The sequence below is a fragment of the Dreissena polymorpha genome, chromosome 12 (assembly GCF_020536995.1).
Source record: "Dreissena polymorpha isolate Duluth1 chromosome 12, UMN_Dpol_1.0, whole genome shotgun sequence".
NCBI classification, from domain to species: domain Eukaryota; kingdom Metazoa; phylum Mollusca; class Bivalvia; order Myida; family Dreissenidae; genus Dreissena; species Dreissena polymorpha.
In genome coordinates, this window is record NC_068366.1 from 23,087,306 (window position 1) to 23,112,895 (window position 25,590).

At 37.0% G+C, this 25,590-nt stretch overlaps 2 protein-coding genes and 1 long non-coding RNA gene across 4 annotated transcripts in view; 2 read left to right on the forward strand and 1 right to left on the reverse strand.

The window, feature by feature from the left end:
- Positions 1 to 768: 768 nt before the first annotated feature.
- Positions 769 to 6,871, forward strand: LOC127853058 (actin-binding protein WASF2-like). Its single transcript, XM_052387184.1, has 6 exons — positions 769 to 1,323; positions 1,699 to 1,840; positions 2,448 to 2,574; positions 2,991 to 4,407; positions 5,010 to 5,179; positions 6,528 to 6,871. The coding sequence occupies exons 1-6, from the start codon at positions 1,050 to 1,052 to the stop codon at positions 6,531 to 6,533; spliced, it is 2,136 nt and encodes a 711-aa protein (XP_052243144.1). The 5' UTR covers positions 769 to 1,049; the 3' UTR covers positions 6,534 to 6,871.
- Positions 6,872 to 8,154: 1,283 nt separating this feature from the next.
- LOC127853060 (uncharacterized) lies at positions 8,155 to 9,790 on the forward strand. Its single transcript, XR_008036420.1, has 2 exons — positions 8,155 to 8,495; positions 8,582 to 9,790. It is a non-coding gene; the product is annotated as an uncharacterized LOC127853060 (long non-coding RNA).
- Positions 9,791 to 13,934: 4,144 nt separating this feature from the next.
- The window catches only part of LOC127853061 (WD repeat-containing protein 3-like), a 40,186-nt gene continuing 28,530 nt past the window's right edge, over positions 13,935 to 25,590 (reverse strand). For both annotated transcript variants that reach the window (XM_052387185.1, XM_052387186.1), the window contains exons 15-24: positions 24,386 to 24,543; positions 23,031 to 23,142; positions 21,910 to 22,044; positions 21,296 to 21,346; positions 19,995 to 20,060; positions 19,240 to 19,329; positions 18,431 to 18,525; positions 17,224 to 17,352; positions 15,712 to 15,805; positions 13,935 to 14,121 (exon numbers count right to left, since the gene is read on the reverse strand). In XM_052387185.1, the coding sequence (XP_052243145.1) occupies positions 13,969 to 14,121; positions 15,712 to 15,805; positions 17,224 to 17,352; positions 18,431 to 18,525; positions 19,240 to 19,329; positions 19,995 to 20,060; positions 21,296 to 21,346; positions 21,910 to 22,044; positions 23,031 to 23,142; positions 24,386 to 24,543 (1,083 nt within the window). In that variant the 3' untranslated portion in view covers positions 13,935 to 13,968. The remainder of the gene's footprint in view (positions 14,122 to 15,711; positions 15,806 to 17,223; positions 17,353 to 18,430; positions 18,526 to 19,239; positions 19,330 to 19,994; positions 20,061 to 21,295; positions 21,347 to 21,909; positions 22,045 to 23,030; positions 23,143 to 24,385; positions 24,544 to 25,590) is intronic.

Consider the following 25,590-nt stretch of genomic DNA (forward strand, 5'->3'; position numbering starts at 1 on the left):
TATATTTGATGTAAACAAGGCCTTTGCGCTTGAATGCTGATAATGCATTTGGCATTGTGGACGCCTTGAAAAAGGAAGTTTAAAATGAGAGTACATGTATCTCTAAACATACAAGTTAAAGAAAAATCCCAAATGCTTTTCAACAACTGCAATTCAGTAAAAAGCTCAACTGAGCGTTAAGGTATAACGAGGAAAAAATTGATATTTCTTTATTTTAATTAAATATGAAACTCATTATTTAATAAAGGGAAATTGATTCGGAAAAACCCTAACCCTAATATATTTGTTTCGTTTTGATAGGCAAGTAAAAGATCTGTGAACGTTATCACATCTGTAACACGTGGTTTTGATTAACGTGTTAAAATAAAAAAAATCGCTTAATTCACGATTGTTTACAAAGATGAAGCCTTCAACATATCTTGAAACTTCCACCAGTCTGCGGAAATGATGCATTCAAATAAAATAAGTTTAATTGATATCCGGAGAATGTTCGAACGTGCAGTTAGACATTTTCATCAGAAGCACACTTTCTAAAGCCTCAAAAAAATGTGACATTAACCATTGAAAAGGGGGGGATATCTTTTTTTTTTTAAAGTTCTATCGTATGTATTACAATAGTCGAAATATAATGGTCACACATGTTAATTGCCTTAAATACATACTAGATAATAAAAAAAGCGGACAAGTCTTTGTGAACTCGGCGAGCGATAGTTTTCCTGTTTTACGCTTGTTCAAATTTCGTTTTAAACTTTTAGTATGAACCCGGAATATAAACTGAGTGAATCTTATCGAAATACATTTTGAGGAAACGTATTAAGTCATGGTAAAGAGTGAACAACGTTTATGTACTGGATTACAAGCACTCGATATTTTATTGGTCACTTCACACGCAAGACAAACAATAAAAAACACGAACAATTGGTAATGTTATTTCAAGGCAAATTATGCGCATTTTGTGAACTTTAAATACCTGAAAACAGATTGCATAAAGAAATAAGAAAGATTAAAAAGACGCGCGCACACAGACAACTGAGACTTTAAGAGTAAAGATGCCGTTTATTCAGCGGATTGTTGACCCCATTTACGTCAGTCGATGTGGGTCTGAAGCGTTTAAAGTTGACTTTAAAATTGAGTCGGATTGTCTAATTGACGTCACGAACGTAACGCTCATCAATGTGATACGTCAGCTGCTCTCATTACGTCATCACGCCGAGGACATGTTTGTGGCACTGAAAGAGGAGAGTTTAAGTATCACTGATCGACTAAGCGCTCTTGAGCAACGTGTACGGACGTTAACGAACAAGGCAGAGACGCTAACGTTAGGTAAAGCATTTAACACATTCTCTTGTAGTATAGGTGGTGGCTGATTAATAGTTACGATATAGTAAATATATAACGGGTCAGTATTTATTACGTGTATGCTCAGTAATCTGAAAAAGCTTTCATATGTTGTCCTTTGCTCTAAGCATTGCAGTCTAGAACAAGCAATTGACACAACATTCGCAATGGTGTTTTTAAAGTCTACTTATTTATCTTATCTTTATCTTTATACCACCAACTATATATATCTCCCCTGCAGCAGAAACTTTAATCGCCCCTTTCAAGTATGTTTATTTGTTTGTCTACGATCTTCCTATTTTAAATTCGCTGTTTAACGCGCGTTGTTTCTAAAAAACGTACGTTTTTTTATAACTGTAGATTTCCACCTGTTCGAGTCCCACCAAATGTACGTGGAGGCTGAGCAAGAGATCGTGTCACGTGACAGGCGGCCGGCGGCCGTCCGCGACCTCTACAACGCTTGCCAGATGCCACCCGACCTCTCCAGTCTTGATAGATTTAGGTAGCTATTCACTGATTGTATGATGTTACGTTTACAGCCAGAAATGTGAGTGAATCCTTCTTAAGGCCTTTCTTGTTTGTTTCGTGATGCGGAGGATCGGGTCGTCTTCCAGCTGATTTTTAACACACATCCATCTAAACGACCAAACGCGTGAAATCTGAGTGAACTATAGACAGGATTGTCGTCCTTATAAACCTTTGGCTGTACGCATACATGTCGTTCGTTTTAAAATATGTAAATTTGGAAAGGGTGCAAGGATGCATACACAGATTAACAAAGAACTTGTATACTGTAAACATACGTCAATCAAGAACGTTTTAACCCTGTTATTATAATACGTTTGAGCCTCGTTCTGGAAACATGGAGCTTTATGCATGTGCGTAAAGTGTCGTCTAAGATTAGCCTGTGTAGTCTGCACAGGCTAATAAGGAACGACACCGCTTTTATTGTAAATTTCATGTAAAGAAAGTCCCATCTTACCGAAAACTAAGATCAGTAGAGTGTCATCCCTAATTCGCATATGCGGACTGCACAGGCTAATCTTGGACAACACTTAACGGACATGTATTAAAGCCCGTTTTCCCACATCGAGTTTTATTTCATTCAGGGATGATGGATTGTCCAGTATGAAGCTCTACTCGAACCCCTCGTTCTTCTTCGACCTCTGGTACTCGCAGGTCCAGGAGGTGGTGGCGAAGGAGAGAGCCAAGGGACATCGGCACCACAAGCAACTGGTAGGCGTGATTTTGTTATAAACATATAAATTGGGACATCGCCATGCCAATACATACCAGTGAGGGGGAGGGGGAGGTCCAAGGGACATCGCAGCGTAACGCAAACGGCTTGCTATGATGTTTCAGTTTCATTTATATACTAGTCTGCCCAGAAACTCAACGTTTTTGGTTTCTTTATAGTCAAGTAAAATATGTAATTATAAAAAGTAAAATATAAGATATACTATACATATACAAAATATGTATTACCTTTCTAACTCTAGGATTTCGCCTCAGAGTATATTGCGCCTAAGCTTCATTTACATGTTGACGAAGGCGAACTATTCGTCCAGAGTCGTACAGTTATGCTTATTCAATATGTAAAGACACATTTAATTCTGTTAAATGTTATGTTACTGCATCTTAATACTTTTCAGCACACACAGAATCGCGAGCGGCGCGTGCGAAAGGTGGCGGCGCACGTGCACTACCACTTGGACAAGGAACGCATACAGGGAATGGGGGCCTCAAAGGACAAGCCGGGAGCCATCGAGCACTCGCCTAGCATGGGGCAGCGGAAGGAGATGCAAAAGAAGAAGAAGAAGAAACGAGAGGAGAGGTCAAAAGAAGAATATCGAGAGAAGAAGAATAGGAACAGGAAAAGAAGTAAAACGGTCCAAAATGAGACTCACACGAATGAAGGCAACAACGATAAAAGCCAACAGTCCACAGCTTGTTATATTGAAGCGCCTTCACTCGCCGAGAACATACCACCTCCACCCGCATCTTTGATAGAACACACGCTTGGAGGTGCTTTGATTAAGGCTCAGTCGCATAACGACTCCCTTCCTGTGGTCAATGTCACGCCCGAATGTGCACAACCTGTTACGGATCGAAATATAAGTACAACTGAAGCTGATACTGGTATAAAAATTAACCACTTCGAAGCGGAGGCAGATTCACGACAAAACATGTGTCCTGCAACGAACCACAATGCGATTCCTCGAGTCGCTCTCGTAGCACGGTTGGCAGTTGGACAAGTTTCGTACAAACAGGTCAACCGGAAGTCGCGTGTATTGTGTGCGATCGCATCAAACTCACAACCGGACGACGACGAAACCTGTTCAAACGATAACAGTGTGTCGATCACCGGTCTGCCTCTACCACCCCCGCCAAGTTTTCTGTTGAACGATTCCATATCGGAAGAGGATGAACAAGTAATAGATGATTTCATTCCACCACCACCGGAACCACTCTTCGTTTATGATGATGAACCCATCCCAAAAGCGATCCCGCCACCAATATTTGAACCATTGCCCGAAGACGATTGCATGAGAGTTACACCAGCAGTCAACATAAAGTCCAGTGTTAGATTTCCGCCTCCACCGCCAATTCGCTTCGAGTCCCAAGACAAAATATCCAGCAAAGGAAACAAAACTAGTGTTTGCAGTAAAAAGGAATCACTTAAATCACCACCCCCGCCACCATCTCAGCGGTTGGATTCCAAAGTGCCAGCAAAAACAACATCAGTCGGGCTTACTAGCACATCGACCCAACTACCACCACCACCACCGCCGTCACTTGTCCACGCAGACAAAAACGCCGAACGGATACCCCAACCTGGCGGCAAAACTTCTACCGGAAGTGTTCCCTCGGCGACGCATGTACAAACTCCACCGCCTCCGCCACCACTGATGGGCGCTCTTTTGGTTCGGCAAGACAAGCAAGACAGCCTCCAGGCTCGTCGATGTCGTGTCGCGTCCACGTTCTTTGATTTATCAGACAACCCCCCGCCCGTCATTAGATCCAGTGGACGACCTAATATGCTGTCCTTACTAAGTGATATAAGATCAGGTACAGTGGTACACAATCAGCTCATAAGTGCTGTCGTTGGGGGACTGGGTTAAATACACATTAGCGAGCTATGCAGTGTTAAATAAATTATACAATTGAGCCGCGCTCTGTGAAAACGGTGTTTAATGCATGTACATAAAGGATAAGCGAAGAAGAATCTTCCTTTAAAGGAAAATACCATAACAACGGAAAGTGTCGTCCCTGATGAGATGTGCGGGCTGTAAAGTCTAATCTTGGACGACATTTTGCGCATGTGCATTAAGCCCCGTTTTCCCATAGCGCGTCTTAGATTAGGTTTATCAAGCACGACACGATATTAAAAGCACACATGCTTATGCTTTGCATCGTCTAAGCGATTGTTTTCGATAACATTTATCTGCATTGAACATTAATATGTTCAAAGTCTATGTTATCGTTAGGTTACCGTTGTCATGATTAAACATTCAAAACATGATTCTCTTTAAGTAAATAAAACTTGACGGTGTGTCGGGTATATAGTTTGAAAAGAAAAAAGCCAGCATATATTTCATGTTTCAGGCATATTTTTGGCTCAATATATTAACAACTTTCCTTAGATTTAATTGAAGCAATTTCATGAGTAGGTAAGAAAATCCTGAACCACGTGGCGGCACCAGAACCTACCGTGGCGCTTCGGAAATGCGTTGGAGGCGGCGTGCAGGCGGCCATGATGGCGATGATAGACGCGAGGCGGCCCGCTATTGGAAGTAGCGACGAGGAGAGCAATTCGTCCAGCAGCGATTGGGAATCCGATGTACGCTCATCGCTGGTGTTTAACAATTTAAGCTGTAGAACACAGCTTTTGCACTACAGTTGTCCGTGAACACAGATTTTGCAATATGAAAGTCCGTAGAACACAGCTTTTTCAAAAGAGTAGTCATTAGAACACAGCTTTTGCAATGCAGCTTTTGTATAGAACAGTAAATATAACACAGCGTTTGCAAAACAGGAATCCATAGAACACAGCTTTTGCAAAACAGGAGTCCGTATAACACAGCTTTTGAAAAACAGCAGTCTGTGGAACACAGTTTTTTCAATACAGCAGTCCGTAGAACACAGCATTTGCAATACAGAAGTTCGTAGAACACATCATTTACAATAAAGTAGCCCGTAAAACACAGTTTTGCAATACAGCAGTCTATGGAACACAGGTTTTGCAATACAGCAGTCCGTAGAACACAGCTTTTGCAATACAGAAGTTCGTAGAACACAGCATTTACAATAAAGTAGCCCGTAAAACACAGTTTTGCAATACAGCAGTCTGTAGAACACATCTTTTGCAATATAGCTGTCCGTCGAGCATAGCTTTGTCAAAACAGGAGTCGTAGAATGCAGCTTTTGCAAAACAGCAGTCCATAGATCACAGCTTTTGAAAAACATCAGTACGTAGAACACAGCTTTTGCAAAACAGAAACTATATGATAAGCACTACTATTATTTTTTATGGATTTAAATGCGTTTTTATTGCAAAGATGTAAATTTATAACTATCTCTGCTCGATTTATTTTCAAGCATATTTACTATGCTTCTTTAACTCATACTTGTACTGCTTAGATTTATTGAAATACAAAGTTAATAGTTTTCAACATAGTGCGGAGGTAAATCTATTTACATGTTCCCCGATAGCATGTGAGTAGATTATGCGTTGGTTATAATGAATTAAAAAACAACAAGCTTATGTTGGTATAATAATTGTTTATCGGTCACTACACGACTGAATAGTTGTTATGCGTAGTAATCGAACCAGGAAGCCGTACGGCCGGTTGATCTTCTAATCTACGGATCAGAGCGAAACAGGGTAATTTTGCCGAAAAACACGGATAGTGCCAAAATGTGTTTAGTTGTAAGATTCACAACAGTACGTTTTTTATTTGTCGATAAAAAGAAAGTTAAAATGAAAAATTAGAAAATATAACGTTTCGGTTATGTAATTATACTTCGAAAACAACAACAATACCAAGCAAAATTATCTTCGAGATTGATTGGTACGAATAAAACACTGAACTTAGACTAAAAGTACCGTATTAATTTTGTTATACTTTGTATACTTTAATTGGTTGCACTTGTTGATAAACACAGGTTTTTATGTTTGTACATTTCAGTCGTAACACAAAGCTGGATTCAGAGGCACCAACTCGAGCCTCGAGATGGAAGACTCCTCAGCTCGCACAGACTCCTCCATATCACTTATGTGTAAAATGTTATATATGAGACACAGCCATTAAGCACTGATTCAATATTTATTTTTACGAGCTATATTTGACTCAATTTTACAATAAAATGAAAATACGGTAAATGTTGTATGCTTCGTATAACTCTTATAAATGCAACACTGGTTTTATTTCCAAATACTTACCAAAGTACAAGTATTTACTTGTATGTATAACTCCTATTAACCAAACTATTTGTTGTCGGTGTGGGTGTATAATAAAGTTTATACTTTTAACATTTTAAGTGTAACATCCATAGATTGTATTCGTGTTCCTTTATATTAGCCGGAGTGTGTATACCGGTGTGGTAGCTATTCGGTTAGCGCAGTAGTTGATACCCGCGCATCTCACCTAGTAAACACGGGTTCGATCCAATTTCAAGGGGCATGAGAGCTTGGTTGGTGGTCGCCATACCATACTGGTGGGGTTTCCTCCAAGTTCTCCGGCTCACCCGGACCACACCAAAAATTAGTAATCTCTCAGTAAAAAAATCAATATATGGAAATTGCGGCCATAATTTAACATTTGTTCTAATTGTCCTAAGTAAACTAAGTTGATTTTCATGGTTGATGTGCAAACTCTGTCCAGCATGAAGCCTCTAGCTCGGAATTACCTCGTAAACTTCCAATTACAAATATGGATGGTAATCGTATTGAAAAGCGTAAGAATTAATAGATATACTGACGATAAATAAACATTGGTTGATGCCTTTCCGGAGGTCTGCCGGCATCTGGAAGGGGCCCGCATAGTCGCCGTCGAAATTGTACAAATTCGTACGAACACAGCCATTCAAATGACACGTCCCCTGGCAGTCGAACGGTATCTGAACGCAAATGGACCCAATTGCCTTTGTAATTTAAACCTCGACACAACAACATTAGTTTGAGTGATAAATTACGAAAGCATCCCTGTCATTCGGACACATTTCTAGGTCTATATGAATTATGAATCCCATTTGAATAAATTAATTTATTGTTTGATATTCACTATTACAATAATTCGAGATTTGTGAAGCGGGACAGCACTCGAATCAGTACCCATAGGTCTTTGTGGATCCCATCTCTGAAGAACGGCTTACGGTTGAGATCTCCTTGTAAGCTGGCTGAGATCTCGTTGCTTTAAGGGTAAGGTTTCTACCTATAGGACGCACCGAGAATGTGCGGAAGAAATCCTCCCCCATAGCAGCAGTGAACATGTAAAGCTCACAATACCAATAACTTGACGGTAAATCATTAAAGTATTTCAACATGACAGGGGAATTCGTGCGCGTATTATACAATGGCGTTATGATATGTTGTTCTTCATTTGTTTTTGTTTTTTAATTTACTGTTTGTGTTAATTAATCACACAACTTTTTTTTTGTCTGACAATCTTTTTGTGATTCCAGCAGCAATTTCAATAAAACACTAAAAACAATAAAACACGTAATGTTTTATATATTTTTATGTTTACACACACTGTTTGTTAACACATGTAATTATCATATATAGCGTTACGATATTTTGATTGCATTAATTTCGAGACAGAAAACAATTTAAAATGATTGTGCTTTATCTCGAAGTAAAATATGTTTCATTATGTATGATTGATTAGATATTCGCTCGTGCTCGTCACTGAAATTATATGTACTGAATGTGGGCCATTACCATAACACATATCTTTCACTTTAAACACAAAACAGTTTTGTAATCAATGTTCTAAATGATAAAATCGTCGAGCACAACATACCAATATGTTTTATCAACACACACATTTCCACGAATGACGATGTCATGAGCGAACTTATCAATACGTAATTAAACTGCTCCCTTGGGTATTGATAATACACAATAAGCTACGAAGGCACAGGGACAGTCACAGGTATGAGATTAAAAAAAAATTATAATACGCATATTATTTGCATGTTCTATCGTCACTGATTATAAGTTGTTTCTTTCATGTTTCAGTCGAAATAAAAAAGGCTGAAATGGCATCAGGAGACCACCACCATGGTAAAACGAACGTGGTTTATCAATTTAATCCTGCCGACTATGGTCCGTTCAACGTTTTGGACGGCGACCACTTCAACAACTTCACCGGCGGAAGCTACTATATGACAACTCCAAAAGAGGATAACATCATGCTGTATCGACTTTATGGAGGAAATGCGACTGCCGAGGGTCAGCATTGGACTCTTGAGCCTAGAAAAGGCAATGACGGATATCGACACGACGCTGCTGTATTGAAACCATGGAACACACTGGAGCACGCCGTGGAGCTTATCGTCCCCAGGGGTGTCCATATGTACGAAGGGTTTGTTGGGCGCCAAAAAGGTTACCTTGGCGGTGGGTGGCAGGTATTCATTCCTAGAGAGGTCGTCAAGTCTGTTTAGAATGCAGCACAATACTGAAAACAAAAAGGTGAAAGACCAGGAGATGGAAGCGATAAAAAAATTCCAAGAGCAAAAAAGGAAGCTTTGGGAAAATAAATTGAACAAGCACATGGAGTCCAACGCGTTTGCAAAAGGAAGCTTTTTGCGGCAACTGCCCTCCGACGTCAGCCGATTTTTAACGCTGAAATCGGGTGACTCGTCGTCTGGAGAAAAAGTGAAAGAGGGCAAGTACCTCCTTCATCGCGACAGCGTCCCAAGAATCGGCGGAGGAAGAATCAACGTCAGTATTTCAGTGAAGATTGAGTTTGTAAGAAGCGAGACCCAAACATGCCAGTCTGATAAAGCTATCGTTACGACAATTACAAACTATTACAACCGAATTACTGTTATCGAAGAAACGGTGAGCTAAAGACTTCTTACAAATATTACATCATACATGTACACAGAGATTTCCTGTCAAATAAATTGTATCAGAGACGTAGATAACAAGTCTCTGAATGATTGCTTGTTGGTTTGATGATTGAGCAATTTAAAAACGTGAATGAACAGATATATAACTAAGGTGATGATTGTATCATGTAAACTTTGCTGTTGCTAATTATAAAGTGTACACTTAAATATTACCAATATTTTCGCATGTTATATACAAATAGCGTTGAACTCTTAATAGTATTGGAACTATTTGTAAAAAGATGGCTTTGTTTGAATAGTAAAATCTTAAGAGGCTAATATGGAAAATTATTCTTAATTGGTATTTGATTTATCATTAAATTTTTACTTCACACACAGGTTTTGTTTTTTTACTACTACGGTTAAATATGTGTGTTTGTTTTATGGAGAAAATCAAGTTATCACCATAACATTCCCCGCGGACATGGGAGTAACTGAACTGAACAGAAATATAACATTTAATAAGTAGTAACATTTATGTCAATGAAAAGAAAATTTATAACCACTATGCATAAGCCAACTACTGGTAAAGAGCAAACTGTTTCCGTTGCGTTGGACGGTTGCTTGCTGGTTTGGTTTGAACAGAATTTATCTATATACAAGAGTTGTCAGAAGACAGAGCGCTCGACTTTTCGAGTGATTGACAGTATAGCGTAAGCCATCATGGGGAAATTGTTCATATTCAATAATGTCAAGGTAATATAGTAATATTTTAACTGGAAGAGGACCATAATTGAATCATATTGAGCACTAATGTTTTAAAAAAGTGGTACATTATAGACGATTCTGAGTTTAGGTATATTTTCCACAATCTATTGAACATTTGGAAAGACATAAAACAAACTAATAAGATTATATTTCAAGTTTGATAGCAATAGCTTGGTTTGGATGGTTGGACGGTCTTTCAAAAATAAAATAATAAAAATAAATATTGGTGTTTTTTTACCATGTTTAAAACAAATCTTTTTGTGTGTGTGTGGGGGGGGGGGGGGGGGGGGGAAGGGGAATACTGTGGGGGTGTGGTCATTTATTAGATGATATTTCAAAAATAAGGGAAAAAAAGGAAAAAATAACATAAAAAAAATATTTTTTTGGGGGGGGGGGGGGGATTTTGGGGTGGGGTGTGGGGGATGGTTTGGGTGGAGTCCATTGTAGTATACCAGGTAAGTGTTGTTTTGTGAAAGTATGTATCAAATCTGATCATAAATAAAGAAGTTATGGCAATTAAAGCAAAATTTATTTATTTGACCTTGAGATTTGAGGTCATTTAAAGGTCAAGGTCAAATTCAACTTGCTAGGTACAGTAATACTGTCAGTATCCTTATGATAGTATGAAAGTATTTGAAGTTTGAAAGCAGTAGCCTTGATACTTTAGAAGTAAAGTGCATCTAAACACAACATTTAACAAAATATTCAAAGTTACTAAGTAAAAATAGGCCATAATTCCGTAAAAATGCCAACCAGAGTTATGCATCTTGTTCTGTACAGTCCCCTTATGATAGTTAGCGAGTGTTCCAAGTCTGAAAGCAATAGCTATGATACTTTAGGAGTTAAATGGACCAAAACACAAAACTTAACCAAATTTTCAATTTTCTAAGTATAACAGGGGCCATAATTCTGTCATAATGCCAGTCAGAGTTGCATAACTTTGCCTGCACAGTCCCCTTATGATAGTAAGTAAGTGTTTGAAGTATGAGAGCAATAGCTTTGATACTTTAGGAATAAAGTGGACATTAACACAAAACTAAACAAAAAATTTAATTTTCTAAGTATAAAATTGGGCATAAAAATAAATCTGACAGAGTTATGCACCTTGACCTACACAATCGTCTTGTTGTCATAAAGAAGTATTCCCAGTTTGAGTTAATTATCTTTGATAGTTATTTGACTTTATAAAAAAACTTAAACCAATGGCGATGCCGACACTGGGGCAAGTAGTATAGCTCTAATTTTCTTCGAAAAGTCGAGCTAACAAGAGGGACATGATGACCCCAAACATCCAAATTTAAGGTACAATAATTGTTGAAGATTTCACCTTTGACCTCATTTTTTTACATCATGTGACCCAGTAGAATTTGACCTTGATTTGATATTAACATTCAGGCTAAATTTTATCGTAATTAGGTCGCACATAGATTTTATATTAACTTGTCTTCTAGATTGTGAACAATGTATTCCTAGCTTTGAACCAGTGATCTAGTTTTGATTACACTTGAACCGAAATCTAACATTGCCATATATATTGTCAAGATAAACATTCTAACAAAGTTGAAACATATTTTTTTTGGTGAATATGCATAGAGGAGCAGTGACCTAAAAGTTGACAACACCCATGGCGGGCATAAACCGCCTTATTAAAACTGTAAACAGAACATTTATTTCGAGAAAAATCAATAACAATACAAAACACACCGATTATCATAGAACATCAAAACTGCTTTGTTGAAAGAAACTGCTATGTTCTTGGCATTTAGTTGAATCCAGTCGGCATTTTTCTGAGCCAAGTTGACATAATGTTGGGTCAAGTTTGCTTAACGTTGATTCCAGTTTTCATTCTGTAGAGTCAAGCTGGTTCATTCAAGTTAGCATTGTGTTGAGTCAAAATGGCATGTGTAGTAAATTTTACATAATGTTGGGTCAAGATGGCATAATGTTCAGTTCAGACACCTAGTTGAAACAAGTTGATGTGATGTGGAGTTCAGCTGACATATGATAAGAGTTGATTTGGCATTAAGTTGTGTCTATATGACAATAGGTTTAGTTAAGTTTTGTTGTGTCAAAAACAGGTTTATGGAATAAAAATGTCATTATAATTGTTTAACCTGACATTGGATTGAGTCAAAGTGGCATTATGTTTAGCCAAAAGCAAATGTTTAGTGGTATTTACTTAGGTCAAGTCGGTGTACTTGAGTTGAGTTCCAGAAATAAAAACGTTTGCCAATAAAATTCACTATTAAGAATATGTTTCCTTTTTTTGGTTGATGCTACAAACAGGCAAGTGGTACAGCAACTTGTCATCAGTTTATGTTATCTATGGTTGGATTGTTCAAGGCATAGTAATACAATGCGTTATATTGAATAAAGAGTTTAAAACAGAAACACTACACTACAATGACTTTACAAAAATAATAAAAAACAAGAGCTGTCTCCATGTGAAGACATATGCCCCCGAAAAATGCTTTTTTAAAACCTAAACGCACATTTCGAAACCTAAAAGCGGACCCTAAGTTCAAGGTCAAGGGGGTCAAAATGTGTGTGCGTATGGAAAGGCCTTGTTCATATACATATGCATACCAAATATGGAGGTTACATCTGAAGGGACATAGAAGTTATTAGCATTTTTCGAAACCTAAACGCAAAAGTGTGACGGACAGACAGACGCACGGAAGGACAGTGCGAATGCTATATGCCACCCTACCGGGAGCATAAAAACACATGTATTATTTTTGATAAGGCCTTATGCTGAACTAACTCAATCTGATGCCGACATTACCATACACGACGTCAACTTGACTGAACCTCATGCTAACTTGACCAAACATCGTGCAAATGATCCAATATAATACAAACATAAATCAACATAATAGAAACTGGTTTCAACCTTAAACAAACTTGACCCAACACAATTTTTACTTGACTTTACATAATGCACATAATGCAACTCTATGCCAACTTGACCAGACGTTATGTTAGCTAGACTTACACTTGATTGGTCATTATAGGCTCAGGTACTACTTAAAATACCCTGGGTACTCAACAAAGTACCCGGGGTATGAAAAATGTACAAAAAATATGGCTGGTGCCTTTACATGTATTTTCCATATGCTGGGTACATTGTGGTAAGCTTAAGAATACCCAGAGTACTATTAAGTAGTACCTGAGCTGAAAAAGACCAATTGAGCTAGACTTACTAGTACCATGATTACTTTACCCAATATAAGGACAATTTTGATCAATCTTGGGTTAATTTAACTCAACTTAGCATCTACTTTACCGAACATAATGCCAATTTCACTCAACCAAATATTTTGCCTTTTGAACAAATAAAATAACAACATGACTGAACATAATGCATTTGACCCAACCTAATGCAATCTTGACTAAACATCATGCTCCTTTCACCAAAAAGACTCAATCTCAGTCATATCAACTTGACCCAACTCAATGCCTGCATTACTCAACCTTACCAATTCATAATACCATTTTCATCCAACATTATGAAATTTGGACCACACATAATGCCAAATTTACTCAACCAAATGTATAATAGACTCAACCAAAAGACAACGTGAATCAGCCTTATTCTATTTTTACTGCACACTATGCCTGTTTGAGCCAACATAATGCCATCTTCACTCAACACTCTTACCAGGTGTTCGTTGAATCTGGTCCGGAAGTGATGTTAACAGGTACACTGTTGCAAATCAATATGAGACAAACTAAGAACAATGCTTTACATAAAGAAAATGACACTTCAATAAAATTACGCTTTTTATTTATTTGTATACATAACTATGTCTTAATAGCTAATATTGCTTTCTTTTGCGACTTTTTCTTTTTCTCTTTGAAGCGGTCCGTGGCATCCATAAAGAACACAGTGTCCTCAGACAGCTCAATGTCCCGCTGTATGAACTGCAGGCCAGCAAGATTAAAACCAACTCGGTCCTGAAAAATTGAATAATTTGATAAAACAATATGACTGCATCAATCATTCAATATTAAGCAAAAACAATTGAAGACTAGTGACCTGAAAATCAATAGGGGTCATCTGCCAGTCATGATCAATGTTCCTATGAAGTTTCATGATCCTAGGCGTAAGCATTCTTGAGTTATCATCCGGAAACCATTTTACTATTTCGAGTCACTGTAACCTTGACCTTTGACTTAGTAACCTGAAAATCAATAGGGGTCATCTGCCAGTCATGATCAATGTACCTATGAATTTTCATGATCCTAGGCCTAAGCATTCTTGAGTTATCATCCGGAAACCATTTTACTGTTTCGAGTCACTGTGACTTGACCTAGTGACCTGAAAATCAATAGGGGTCATCTGCCAGTCATGATCAATGTACCTATGAAGTTTCATGATCCTAGGCCTAAGCGTTCTTGAGTTATCATCCGGAAACCATCTAGTGGACGGACCAACAGACGGACGGACCGACCGACCGACAAGTGCAAAACAATATACCCCCTCTTCTTCGAAGGGAGGCATAAAAATAACTGGTATTGTAAAATGCTTCCATGATTAAGGTTAAACATATTGCACAGAAACTTGTTAATCACAAGGTTTCAAGATTACAATTACTAGGCATTACTAGGTGACACTTACCGGTACTCGATTACAAAAAAATTACACTTACACTTAGTCATAATAACAAGGTAACACTTACTACGGAAAACAAAAGGTTACACTCAGTAAATTACGCACCACATTATGATGACAACTAAGTAAGATTTAATAGGTTACACTTTCTAAGTAATATTCATCAGGTAACACACATACTTAATAAGAAACACTAAGAAACATACACAGTAAGACTCTTATTGTTAGACTAACTTAATCCCTACTTACCAGGTTATGGTAACATTAAAGCGGGTATATACGATCTTGTCAAATATTTATTTATTAATATAAAATGTGTAAAAACTTATTATACATATATTTCAATATAAACTAAAATAAAAGTTAAGAAGAACATGCGTCGAAAAATGCTAAATAAGCCAGATATTTAATTCTGAAATCGAAAAAGGCTGTACAGCCGAATTCGCCAGCATGTATATCATGCATGTACGATGTGAATCTAAAATTAGTTTAACGGTTCATTTGAAATTCCTGCAGCGATATCGATTCATACGACACACGAACACTTACTAAAAAGACGAATGCATCGGTTATTGTAGGAAAATAATTACGAATTATCTTCGTCACAATCGGCTCGGGGCTCTAATTTGTATTTGCTGTATTTTATGAAATTCGTCTTAAATGTATCATTTTTCTTGCATATTGTGTGTTATTATAACATATTTGTATCAATATTTTACAATTCAGCACATATAAAAATCGTATATACCCGCTTTAACTAAGTACAGTTAATAAGTAACATTTACTAAGTTACATTCATCCAGTTACACACATATTAAGTCATACTTTCAAGGTAATACTAGGTATGAAACACAAAAGGCTAAACTCACTTAATCCCTACTTACAAGGTAATGGTGGCACTAACAAGGCTACAATCAATAGGTTTCACTCACTCTGAGCTGTGACAATCTGTCCGGTGTAGCCTTCCTCATGTGGTCAATGACAGTCAGCAGCTCTGAGCAGGAGGTGATCTGTCCATGGTGCACCCTTGAACCAAACAATTCATGTGAAATGCTCTCTGGTAAAACCTGACTTAATTCGTCTGCACAGGCGAATCAGGGCCAACATTTTTCGCTTTTGCAGAATATTTTGTTCAAAGGAATTCTTTTTTAAACAAAAGTCCATTATAGGCGGAAAGTGTCCTCCCAGATAAGCCTGTGTGTATTGCACATGCAAATCTGGGACAACACTTCACACACAGGAATTAAACCCCTTGTCCCAGAGTGAGACTCGATGATGTCATACATATCATGTTTGCTATCCAACATGATAGAGAATACATGGTTGGTGCCGAGATGGAGAAAGTTTATCCGGTGAGGCTTAGAAAAATAAAATAAAAAGCGAGCCCTATTTTTCTTTTTCGGGCCGAACCGGATAAACTTTCTCCTCTCGGCACCAACCATGTATTAGATTTATCCTGCTTCATGCCGTTGACACATTTTATAAAAAACAAATGATAAATTGACATAACAATATAATTATTCTTGTGGAGCCTCCTACATGTACACAACATTCCTGACGACCGAATAACTACCGATTGTGTCACGTAAAAATTAGTTCCACTTTAAACTGTTCCTTTTAATACTTTCCTATTGAAAATATGAGAAGAAATAAAAAACGAATCGAGAATGTAATATTTTTCTTGGTCTACAATTACGATAGCAACTGATATTGGTAAAATACTACACCCTTGTGTAGTGTAATGGAAAGGTTACACTCAACTATGTTTCACAGCGTGCGTAGGAATACACTACTTACTGTTGACCGGAGATGCCATGTTTGTATATGTGGTAGAGACATACAAAAGCATGTAGGTATCCAAGGAAAATTTATTCGACCCTGCTTTATTAGGTCAATGTTTGTAACAGAGGCAGGATAAAACCGAATACCTGATAAAGCTATTTAATTTAGCATAACTTACATGCATAAATTGTGCCATTCTTTACTTTATTTTTATTCGTGTATGGGTTTTACTGGATAATAAGCAGCATAACAATAATTTAGCTGGATATTTATGTATTTATTGAAATTGTAACTAAGGAATTGTGTGAAAATATACTCAGATGAAAAGGGCACTGAGAATTACAGATAACTAAATCATTCTAACCAGTATTGAAACAGGTTTCCTTTTCTTTATACAAGCTATGTACTAAATGGGTCCTACTAGCTGAACAAGGGGGCACAACCTATATGAGCCTCGTTCTGATTAAACAGGTTTTATTGGATATGCATTAAGTGTTTTCCCAGATTAGCCTTGCACTCCGCACAGGCTTATCAGGGACGACACTTTCGGCTTTAAAGGAAGTCTCTATGTAATGAAAATCCATTGTGGAAATTGCTGTCCTTGATAAGTATGTGCTGACTGCACAGCCTAATTTGGGACGACACTTTACGCACATGCCTACCTTAGCAGAAAGAACAGGCATCTGCAGTTGAGTTCCACATCCCAGCCTGCGGTGATGAACTCGTCAAGCAGTTTAAGCAGCTCTATCACATACTGGAACGGCAGCACCAGCAATGCCTCCTCTAGTTCGCTGAAATCGTCATAGCAACTAGCATAAAGTGTTTTGTCATCTGTTTATCATTGCCATAGTAACGAGCATGCAACGTTTTATTACTTGTTTAGCATTTTCATAGCATGTTATACGTTTATCATCATGATAACAACCAGTATGAAAAGTTTTATTATCTGTTTATCATTGTTATAACAAACTGGCATATTTTTTATTTTCTGTTTATCAATGCCATAGCAATCGGCATAAAACATTTTATTTTCAGTTTGTAATTGCCATAGAAACCTAAGTACAATCTTTTGTTATCCGTTTATAATTGTAATAAAAACTAGCATACATGTACACAGTTTTGTTATCCAATAACTATAATATATCAGAGATGGAAATGAGCAGTAGACCTCTGGCCAACGGCCCTTAGTGTACGTCAAAGTCTGTAAGCACTGGGACAAAGCCAGTAAAACTGCACATGGTTTAAAACTAATTTCACAGCCCTTGTGGTTGGTAACAGTTACACATTTACAACCCTTGTGGAGAATAATGGTTTGGGGATTTCGCAGAGACTTGGTCACTTAAAGTAAAGCTGGTCCCATAGTTTTTCTAAGGCAACTCATACATCCTCAGGGTCTGCACATGTATTAGGGTGGAAAACTATGCCAAACAAGATAATTTAAAATTGTTTACTATCTATGTTTGACATTTTCACTATTAAATATTCCTCAGTAAAGTTAATAATTATGTCTTTATATAAATTTGATCAAAGTTCATAGTTTCTTTTTATTAAACTTCCTTTACATTAACACAGCTATTGACAAAAGCACTATTAATCATCTGGTGAACAATTAATCATCTGGTGAACAATTAATAATCTAGTGAACATTAAATAATCTGGTGCACAATTAATCATCTGGTGTACAATTAATCATCTGGTGCACAACTAACCATCTGGTGATCAATTAATGATCTGGTTATCAATTAATTATATGGTGACCAATTAATCATCTGATGATCAATTAATCATCTGGTTATCATCTTGTGATCAATTAATCATCTTGTGATCAATTAATCATATGTTGAACAATAAATAATCTGGTGCACACACCTGGATTTCACCTTCCGCAACACAAGCTGCACATATTTCTCTGGAGTTTGGGCATTGAATGCCTGCATCATAGGATGTGGGTCCGGTTCTGAAATCTGAAAGGCATACGTACGTAGAAGGTAGTTGTACTTGATTAAACGAGTTTTATAAAACCTGATTACTTGTTACCTGCCAATATTACCGTAGAAGAAAAAAATAGTGTTAAAATCTTGTAAGCCAAGCAAACTTCCATCATATCATACAAATATTAAACAAAACATGTAAGAATCAAAATAATAATGTTTACTGCCCAATAAACAATTCCTTGAGGTTCTAAAGCATGGCTGGGACAATCCAACACAAAAGCAATTTTAGATAAATTCAAATGCATACAAAATGTGTATCGTTATTTTACAACTATTTTAAGAACTCTGAACAATTTTGAGGCATGAATATTTAAGCATCTGGCTTATGACCTATTGATTAAATTGCAGTGAATTGTAACCATAAACTGTTTACAGACAGATGAAAAACCCACAATTTTAATCAACCTAAATAACAAGCAGCTAAACATGTTCTTTTAAAGGGGATTTTAAGTGTATGTACCATCCTTATTTAGAGGTAATAGATCGCTCTGGGAAAACAGGGCTTAATGCACGTGCATAAAGTGTGGTGCCAGGTTAGCCTGTGAAGTCAGCCATCACACTTGACCCAGATGCATTGATTCAGCACCGTTTTCTCATAGCCGCTCATTTGCTTGTATGAGCATGAATGCATGCTATATTTCATATCAACTCTTAAATAATATCCATTCAGCTTATTCATACTACCTTCCTGCCTGATTGAGCCTCCAGGCGGTAGATTGACCACTTGTATTTCTCTTCCTTGTACACATCAATGGCTTCCATCAGTCTCTCAGCCTGTAAACAACAAAGAAAAAATATGAGCCTTCTTCTGAGAAAACAATGCTTAATGTATGTGCTTAAAGTGTCATCCCAGATGAGCCTGTGCAGTCTGCACAGGCTAGTCAGGGACGCCACTTTCTGCCTAAAGATGTTTGCAAAAACAGTTTTTTAACAATTATCTCACATGTTTAGTGTGGATACCTATATACTACGCTGTAAGGACAATAGATTTCTGGACTGCTTAAAGGGACCGTTGCACAGATTTTTGCATGTTTTGAATGTTGTCATGTAATGCTTTAAATTGATAAATGTAAACATTGGATCTAAATAGTTAAAGTATAAAACAAAAATAAAATTAAAGAAAGAAAAAAAAAAGTAATCTACAGCTGGGTTCAAACCACTGACCCTTGGAGTAAAAGTCTAGCACTCAAAAAACTAGGCCATGCTTACGAATCATAGAATGTGTATTTTATTCCTAACATAAGCGTTTCTCCTTATGTCACAAAATATAAAGATAACAGAACTTTCCAAATTGAACAAATATTAACAAAATGTTGTTTCATCCTCTATGGGATGTAACATACTGTTAAATCTCACTATCAACATGAACAGCATAATCAGGAATATATTTAATGCAAACTATATTACAACAATGCAGCACATATCAAACGTTAACTTACTGCTTTCACAGTTTCCACAGACTTCTTGCCAGCCAGTCCCGTGTCTGTGTTTGTCTCCCCTGGAACCTGGAACATGTAATTTAAAGGTTGACCACAGTTGGTATTTTTTGTGTGTCTGTTGTATTTTTTGTATTGATAAACACACGTGATTTCTGGGCTTAATGCATGTGCTAAAAGTGTTGTCCCACATTAGCCTGTGCAGTCTGCACAGGCTTTACAGGGACAACACTTTACGCCCAGAATGGACTTTCATTTAGAAGTGATTTCCTTTAAACGAAAAATTCCATAAAAGTGAAAAGTGTCGTTCTTGATTAACCTGTGCAGAATGCACAAGCTAGCCTATGTTGACACTTTACGCACTTGCATTTAGCCCATGTTTTCCAAAATGAGGCACATACAATCGAAAAAACATCTGTAGCACATCAAAACAAATTAGAGCTTTTTCACAGACGTGACGAATACCCCCACATGCCGCATTGACACAGAATATCTTGCATGTTGTCTTCAAATAAAACAGCGGAAACCATGCTGAATGTTTAAAACGCACCAAGTGACCTCATGACCTAGTTTTTGACCCGGCATGATCCATATCGAACTTGACCTAGACATCATCTAGATACAACATCTGACCAAGTTTGGTGAAGATCGGATGAAAACAACTTGAATTAGAGAGCGGACACTAAATACAGACCGATAGACCGACTGACCAACCGACCGACAGACAGACAAGCTCACTCCTATATACCCCCTAAATTTCGTTTGTGGGGGGATGAAAATTCAACAGAGACGAAAATACAAACTGTGGTTAAACATTCAATTAAAATGTAATAAAAATATGATCATCAAGCAGGTAAAGCATAATTTTGCACAACCATTCCTTTCAAAATATTGCATTTGGAAATTTATCATAGATGCTAATAAATATGTTGACATTGTTTGCTTAAAAAAGCACAACAACTCTAAACATACTTGTCAATATATATTAATGACATAATATGGATGAATTATATGCCAACATTTTGATAGCCCCCTTTCCCTACTCATATAAGCATTTTGATGCGTTTGTTGTCCCTAAGAAAATCAAATTATAGACCTTTCATACTTTATTCAAATTTGAAAGGCTTCATTTTCAAACCTAATTTATTGATGAGCAGCAAACAGCATAAAACCTGAACAATATGCCAGTTACTTTCAGGCTGTTTCGGTTTTATGCTGGTTTCATATAGCCATTTTCATTTTGTTTCAGAGCGGAAAGGGTAAACTGATTAGCCCCAAGAAGAATCCCCGGTTTCCATAGTTACCACAGCCTCTCCTTCCTGTCCCAATGTGTTCTCAAACTCCTTCTCCCTCTCCTGCAACAGACATATACACATATATTACCTTGGCCCAGGGAAAAATGACTTTAAATGCATGTGCATAAAGTATTTTCAAGATATACCTGTGCAGTCTGCTCAGGCTAATCAGGGACGACACTCTCTGCCTTCATGACATTTTTTTTAAGGTGGTCTCTTTTTAATGAAAATCCAGTAAAGGCATAGAGTTGGTCCTGATTAACCTGTGCAGACTGCATAGGCTGATCTTGGATGACACTTTATGTACATGCATCATGCCCCTTTTTCCCAGAGCTTGTCTCATATATTAACACAATACATGCTATAAATGTAAGAAATAATACAAAAATGGAGAGCAAGAGGCTTTCATGTTTTAATACACATTTAGAATTTTGATGTCAATAGAACGTCCCATTGGTGCAAAATGGTTCCATGTGCCTTCTTATTACAATGTCACAAGGTACCTTTTTGCATCCAATCGGTGATTTGATACTACATACGATAATAGACTAGGGATGTTTCACAGTTGAACAGAAAGAAAGCCTACAAACGATGTTGAACAGCTAACTAGTTGGTCTGCCTACCATTTCCCGCTCCTCTTGCAGTATGAGGGGCTCATGAGTCTTCTGCCAGAAGCGCAGGGACTTGTCATGGGACGCTGTGGCCAGCACATTACCGCTCGGACTGACAGTAAGGCACCAGACCTGACCGTGGTGACCCTGCAACAAAACACTACATTATAAACTTGTTATTAAAAAATATTGTTTAAACACTTGCCAACATTTATTCTGTCAGTAATTTCTCAAAGGACTATATAAGAGTTTTATTTGAAAACAAATGGCTCATCACAAATTTAAGAGGCCAATCACTTTAGGGCTCATGCTAATTGATATTCCAATTCCAGCACCGAATCTAACCCAAAATCTAACTACTGGAATATTATGGGTTTTCTCAGATTTTTCAGTTTTATATAAATCTGAGAGAAACATCAATCATTACCCGTAACTCAAGAAAACTTTATAAAAACCCAAAAGTTGTTAACCTCACTAGTATATTTATTTGTTTACAATATTCATACTCAGTTCTATGTTTGCATCAGTTTTATAGTTTAATAATATTATACCACTATTTCACACTTTCATCTACTTCACTCGATTCATGTATAGAAACCAATATATTGATAGTAACACTTTCATCTACTTCACTTGATTCATGTATAGAAACCAATATATTGATAGTAACAATATTTCAAAACAATCATGCAAAAAGGTCACAGTCAGATTATAATCATGGCACCCTGTGAGAATGCATGATAAAGTAGGACTTGAGGGTCCAAAAACCTGATCCATTGATGACTGACAATGTAGCCATTGTACTACCATAACATGCAGAGACTATTACTCAGTGACATAATCCATATTAGACTTGCTCAGGGAAAACAAGACTTAATGCAGAGTTAAGTGCAGTTCCAGATTAGCCTGTGCAGCTCGTATAGGCTAAACTGAGAAGACACTTTTATTCTTCGATTTTTTTTTGTTCAAATAAAATCTCTTCTTAACAGAAATCCAGTCTTAGTGGAAAGCGTAGTACCATATAAGCCTTTGCGGAATGTACAGGCTGATCCAAATGACACCTTAAGCACATGAATTAAGCCCAATTTTCCCAGATCCAGACTCAAATGCTCATGTTATACATACGGCTTTACCTCAAGGGTGATGATATGTTCAAACTTGTCTGCGTCCCACTCTTTGATCTTGTTATCTTTGCCACCAGAGAAGAATAAATGAGTCTTTGCAATGAACTGTACACACGTCACACTGAAATGAAACAATTATTGACTGATGCAATGAACTGTACACACGTCACACTGAAATGAAACAATTATTGACTGATGCAATGAACTGTACACATGTCACACTGAAATGAAACAATTATTGACTGATGCAATGAACTGTACACATGTCACACTGAAATGAAACAATTATTGACTGATGCAATGAACTGTACACATGTCACACTGAAATGAAACAATTATTGACTGATGCAATGAACTGTACACACGTCACACTGAAATGAAACAATTATTGACTGATGCAATGAACTGTACACACGTCACACTAAAATGAGACAATAAATGACAGATGCCATGAACTGTACACACGTCACACTGAAATGAAACAATTATTGACTGATGCCATGAACTGTACACACGTCACATTGAAATGAAACAATTATTGACTGATGCAATGAACTGTACACACGTCACACTGAAATGAAACAATTATTGACTGATGCCATGAACTGTACACACGTCACACTGAAATGAAACAATTATTGACTGATGCAATGAACTGTACACACGTCACACTGAAATGAAACAATTATTGACTGATGCCATGAACTGTACACATGTTACATTGATATGAGACTATCAATAATTGATAAAATGAACTGCAAACATTTTACACTGAAATGAGACTATTAATGACTGATACAATTAACTGCAAAAAATTTACATTGAAATGAGACCATCAATGATTGAGACAATGAACTGCAAACACTTGACACTGAAATATAACAATCAATGATTTTGATACAATAAACTGCATACACTTTACACTGAAGTGAATCAATTAATGACTGATGCCACGAAATTCATACTCGTTATACTAAAATGCAAAATCAATGATTGACACCATCAATGGCAAATTTTACATAGCAGTTTGTGTATCCTAATGAGATATAAGAAATAAATTTTGATAAAACAATGTTTATTCATAACAAAAAACCATATGGCTGTTCTAATGCACGGGGAATTAAACAAAAAGTTGTTTAATAATGAAATGCAAAATATTATTTCACTTTTAATTAAATTTGTAAAAATACAATGAGAACTGTATGTTTCTATGCTGCCCCTTAATTAAAACATCTATCTGAGTTTGTATGAGTCATTTTTCAATACAAATTTTGTTTGCAGTCTAAAGGAAGATCAGGCTGATATAAGACTGTTTTTATGACAATTTTCATACAATCAACTTGTACAGCATGTGAATAGTATACCTGTCGTCATGGGCAAATATAGATTTGTGACAGTCCCCAAAGTCGAGGCCCCAGATCTTGATGTTCCTGTCCGCTGAACCCGACACAAGGAGGGTACTGTCAGCTGATATGTCCATGCATAACACAGGCAGCTTGTGGCCGTACAGGGACAGGAAGAACTGCGGAGCAATACAAGGAAAGAGTGATGATTCATATGGCAGACTTTTATATGCATTATGAAACGACAATACTCTCTGCAGTAATGTAATAATTTTAATAGCAAAACTATTTATTCCAAGTGTAAAATAATATTAAAACAAAGATATATTGACATTCTTTATTGAAAAAGTTATAGTTTATGCAGCAATGTATGAATTTTTATAGAAATACATAAAAATGTTACTTAAAAATTTATCAAAGGAAATAAGTTGACACAATAACACATTAAAATATATCCTTCGTTATTAAGTTTTCAAATTGCTGATGAACAAACAAATTGACCCATTCACATTTAAGCCAGTTTAAAGGAAAATCCTGTTAAAATTATGTGCCATAAGTGTGCAGTCTAGTCAAGGTCAACACTTTGCACTTGTATGGAATTTTGTGTTCAAATAAAGTCTCTTTGTCAGTACAAGCTAATCTTAGATCACACTTTACACACACCATTTAGCCCAGTTTTCCCAGAAACCGGCTCTGTAAAAAAACATTTCGGACCTCAGCTGATCATAGCAAATTATTATAATATGTGTTTAAGTAATTAATGAAATTTTCTATAAAGATTGACTTCCTTGTGGGTGACAGAGCATTTGTCATCCTGAAGCCAACACTGACAACTAGGGCTTTAGCCAAACATTGACAGAGTTTGTTGAGGGTTGACCAAAACGCAGGGTCAACCTCAAGGAAATGAATATTTGTTTTCTTATACCAAACGAACAAACTGTTATTTATTTATCGTTCACAATACTTATGTTTGGCGGCTAAAATTTATAAATATGGGTTGCTTGGAGAAATAATCAAGTGAGTTATATATTGTCAGTAAAAAGTATCAGAAAGATGCTGACAAAACAAGGCAACTCTTGATAGGAAGATGACCCTGTCAAGGCCTGAACATGGTCACTGATGGAGGAAGCTTGTGTGGCGTCCTGGATAGCTCAACTGGGATAGCGCTCGCCGTGATATCAAGCTGGTCTGTGTTTGAGTCCAGACAGGGAGCACAATGCTCTGGC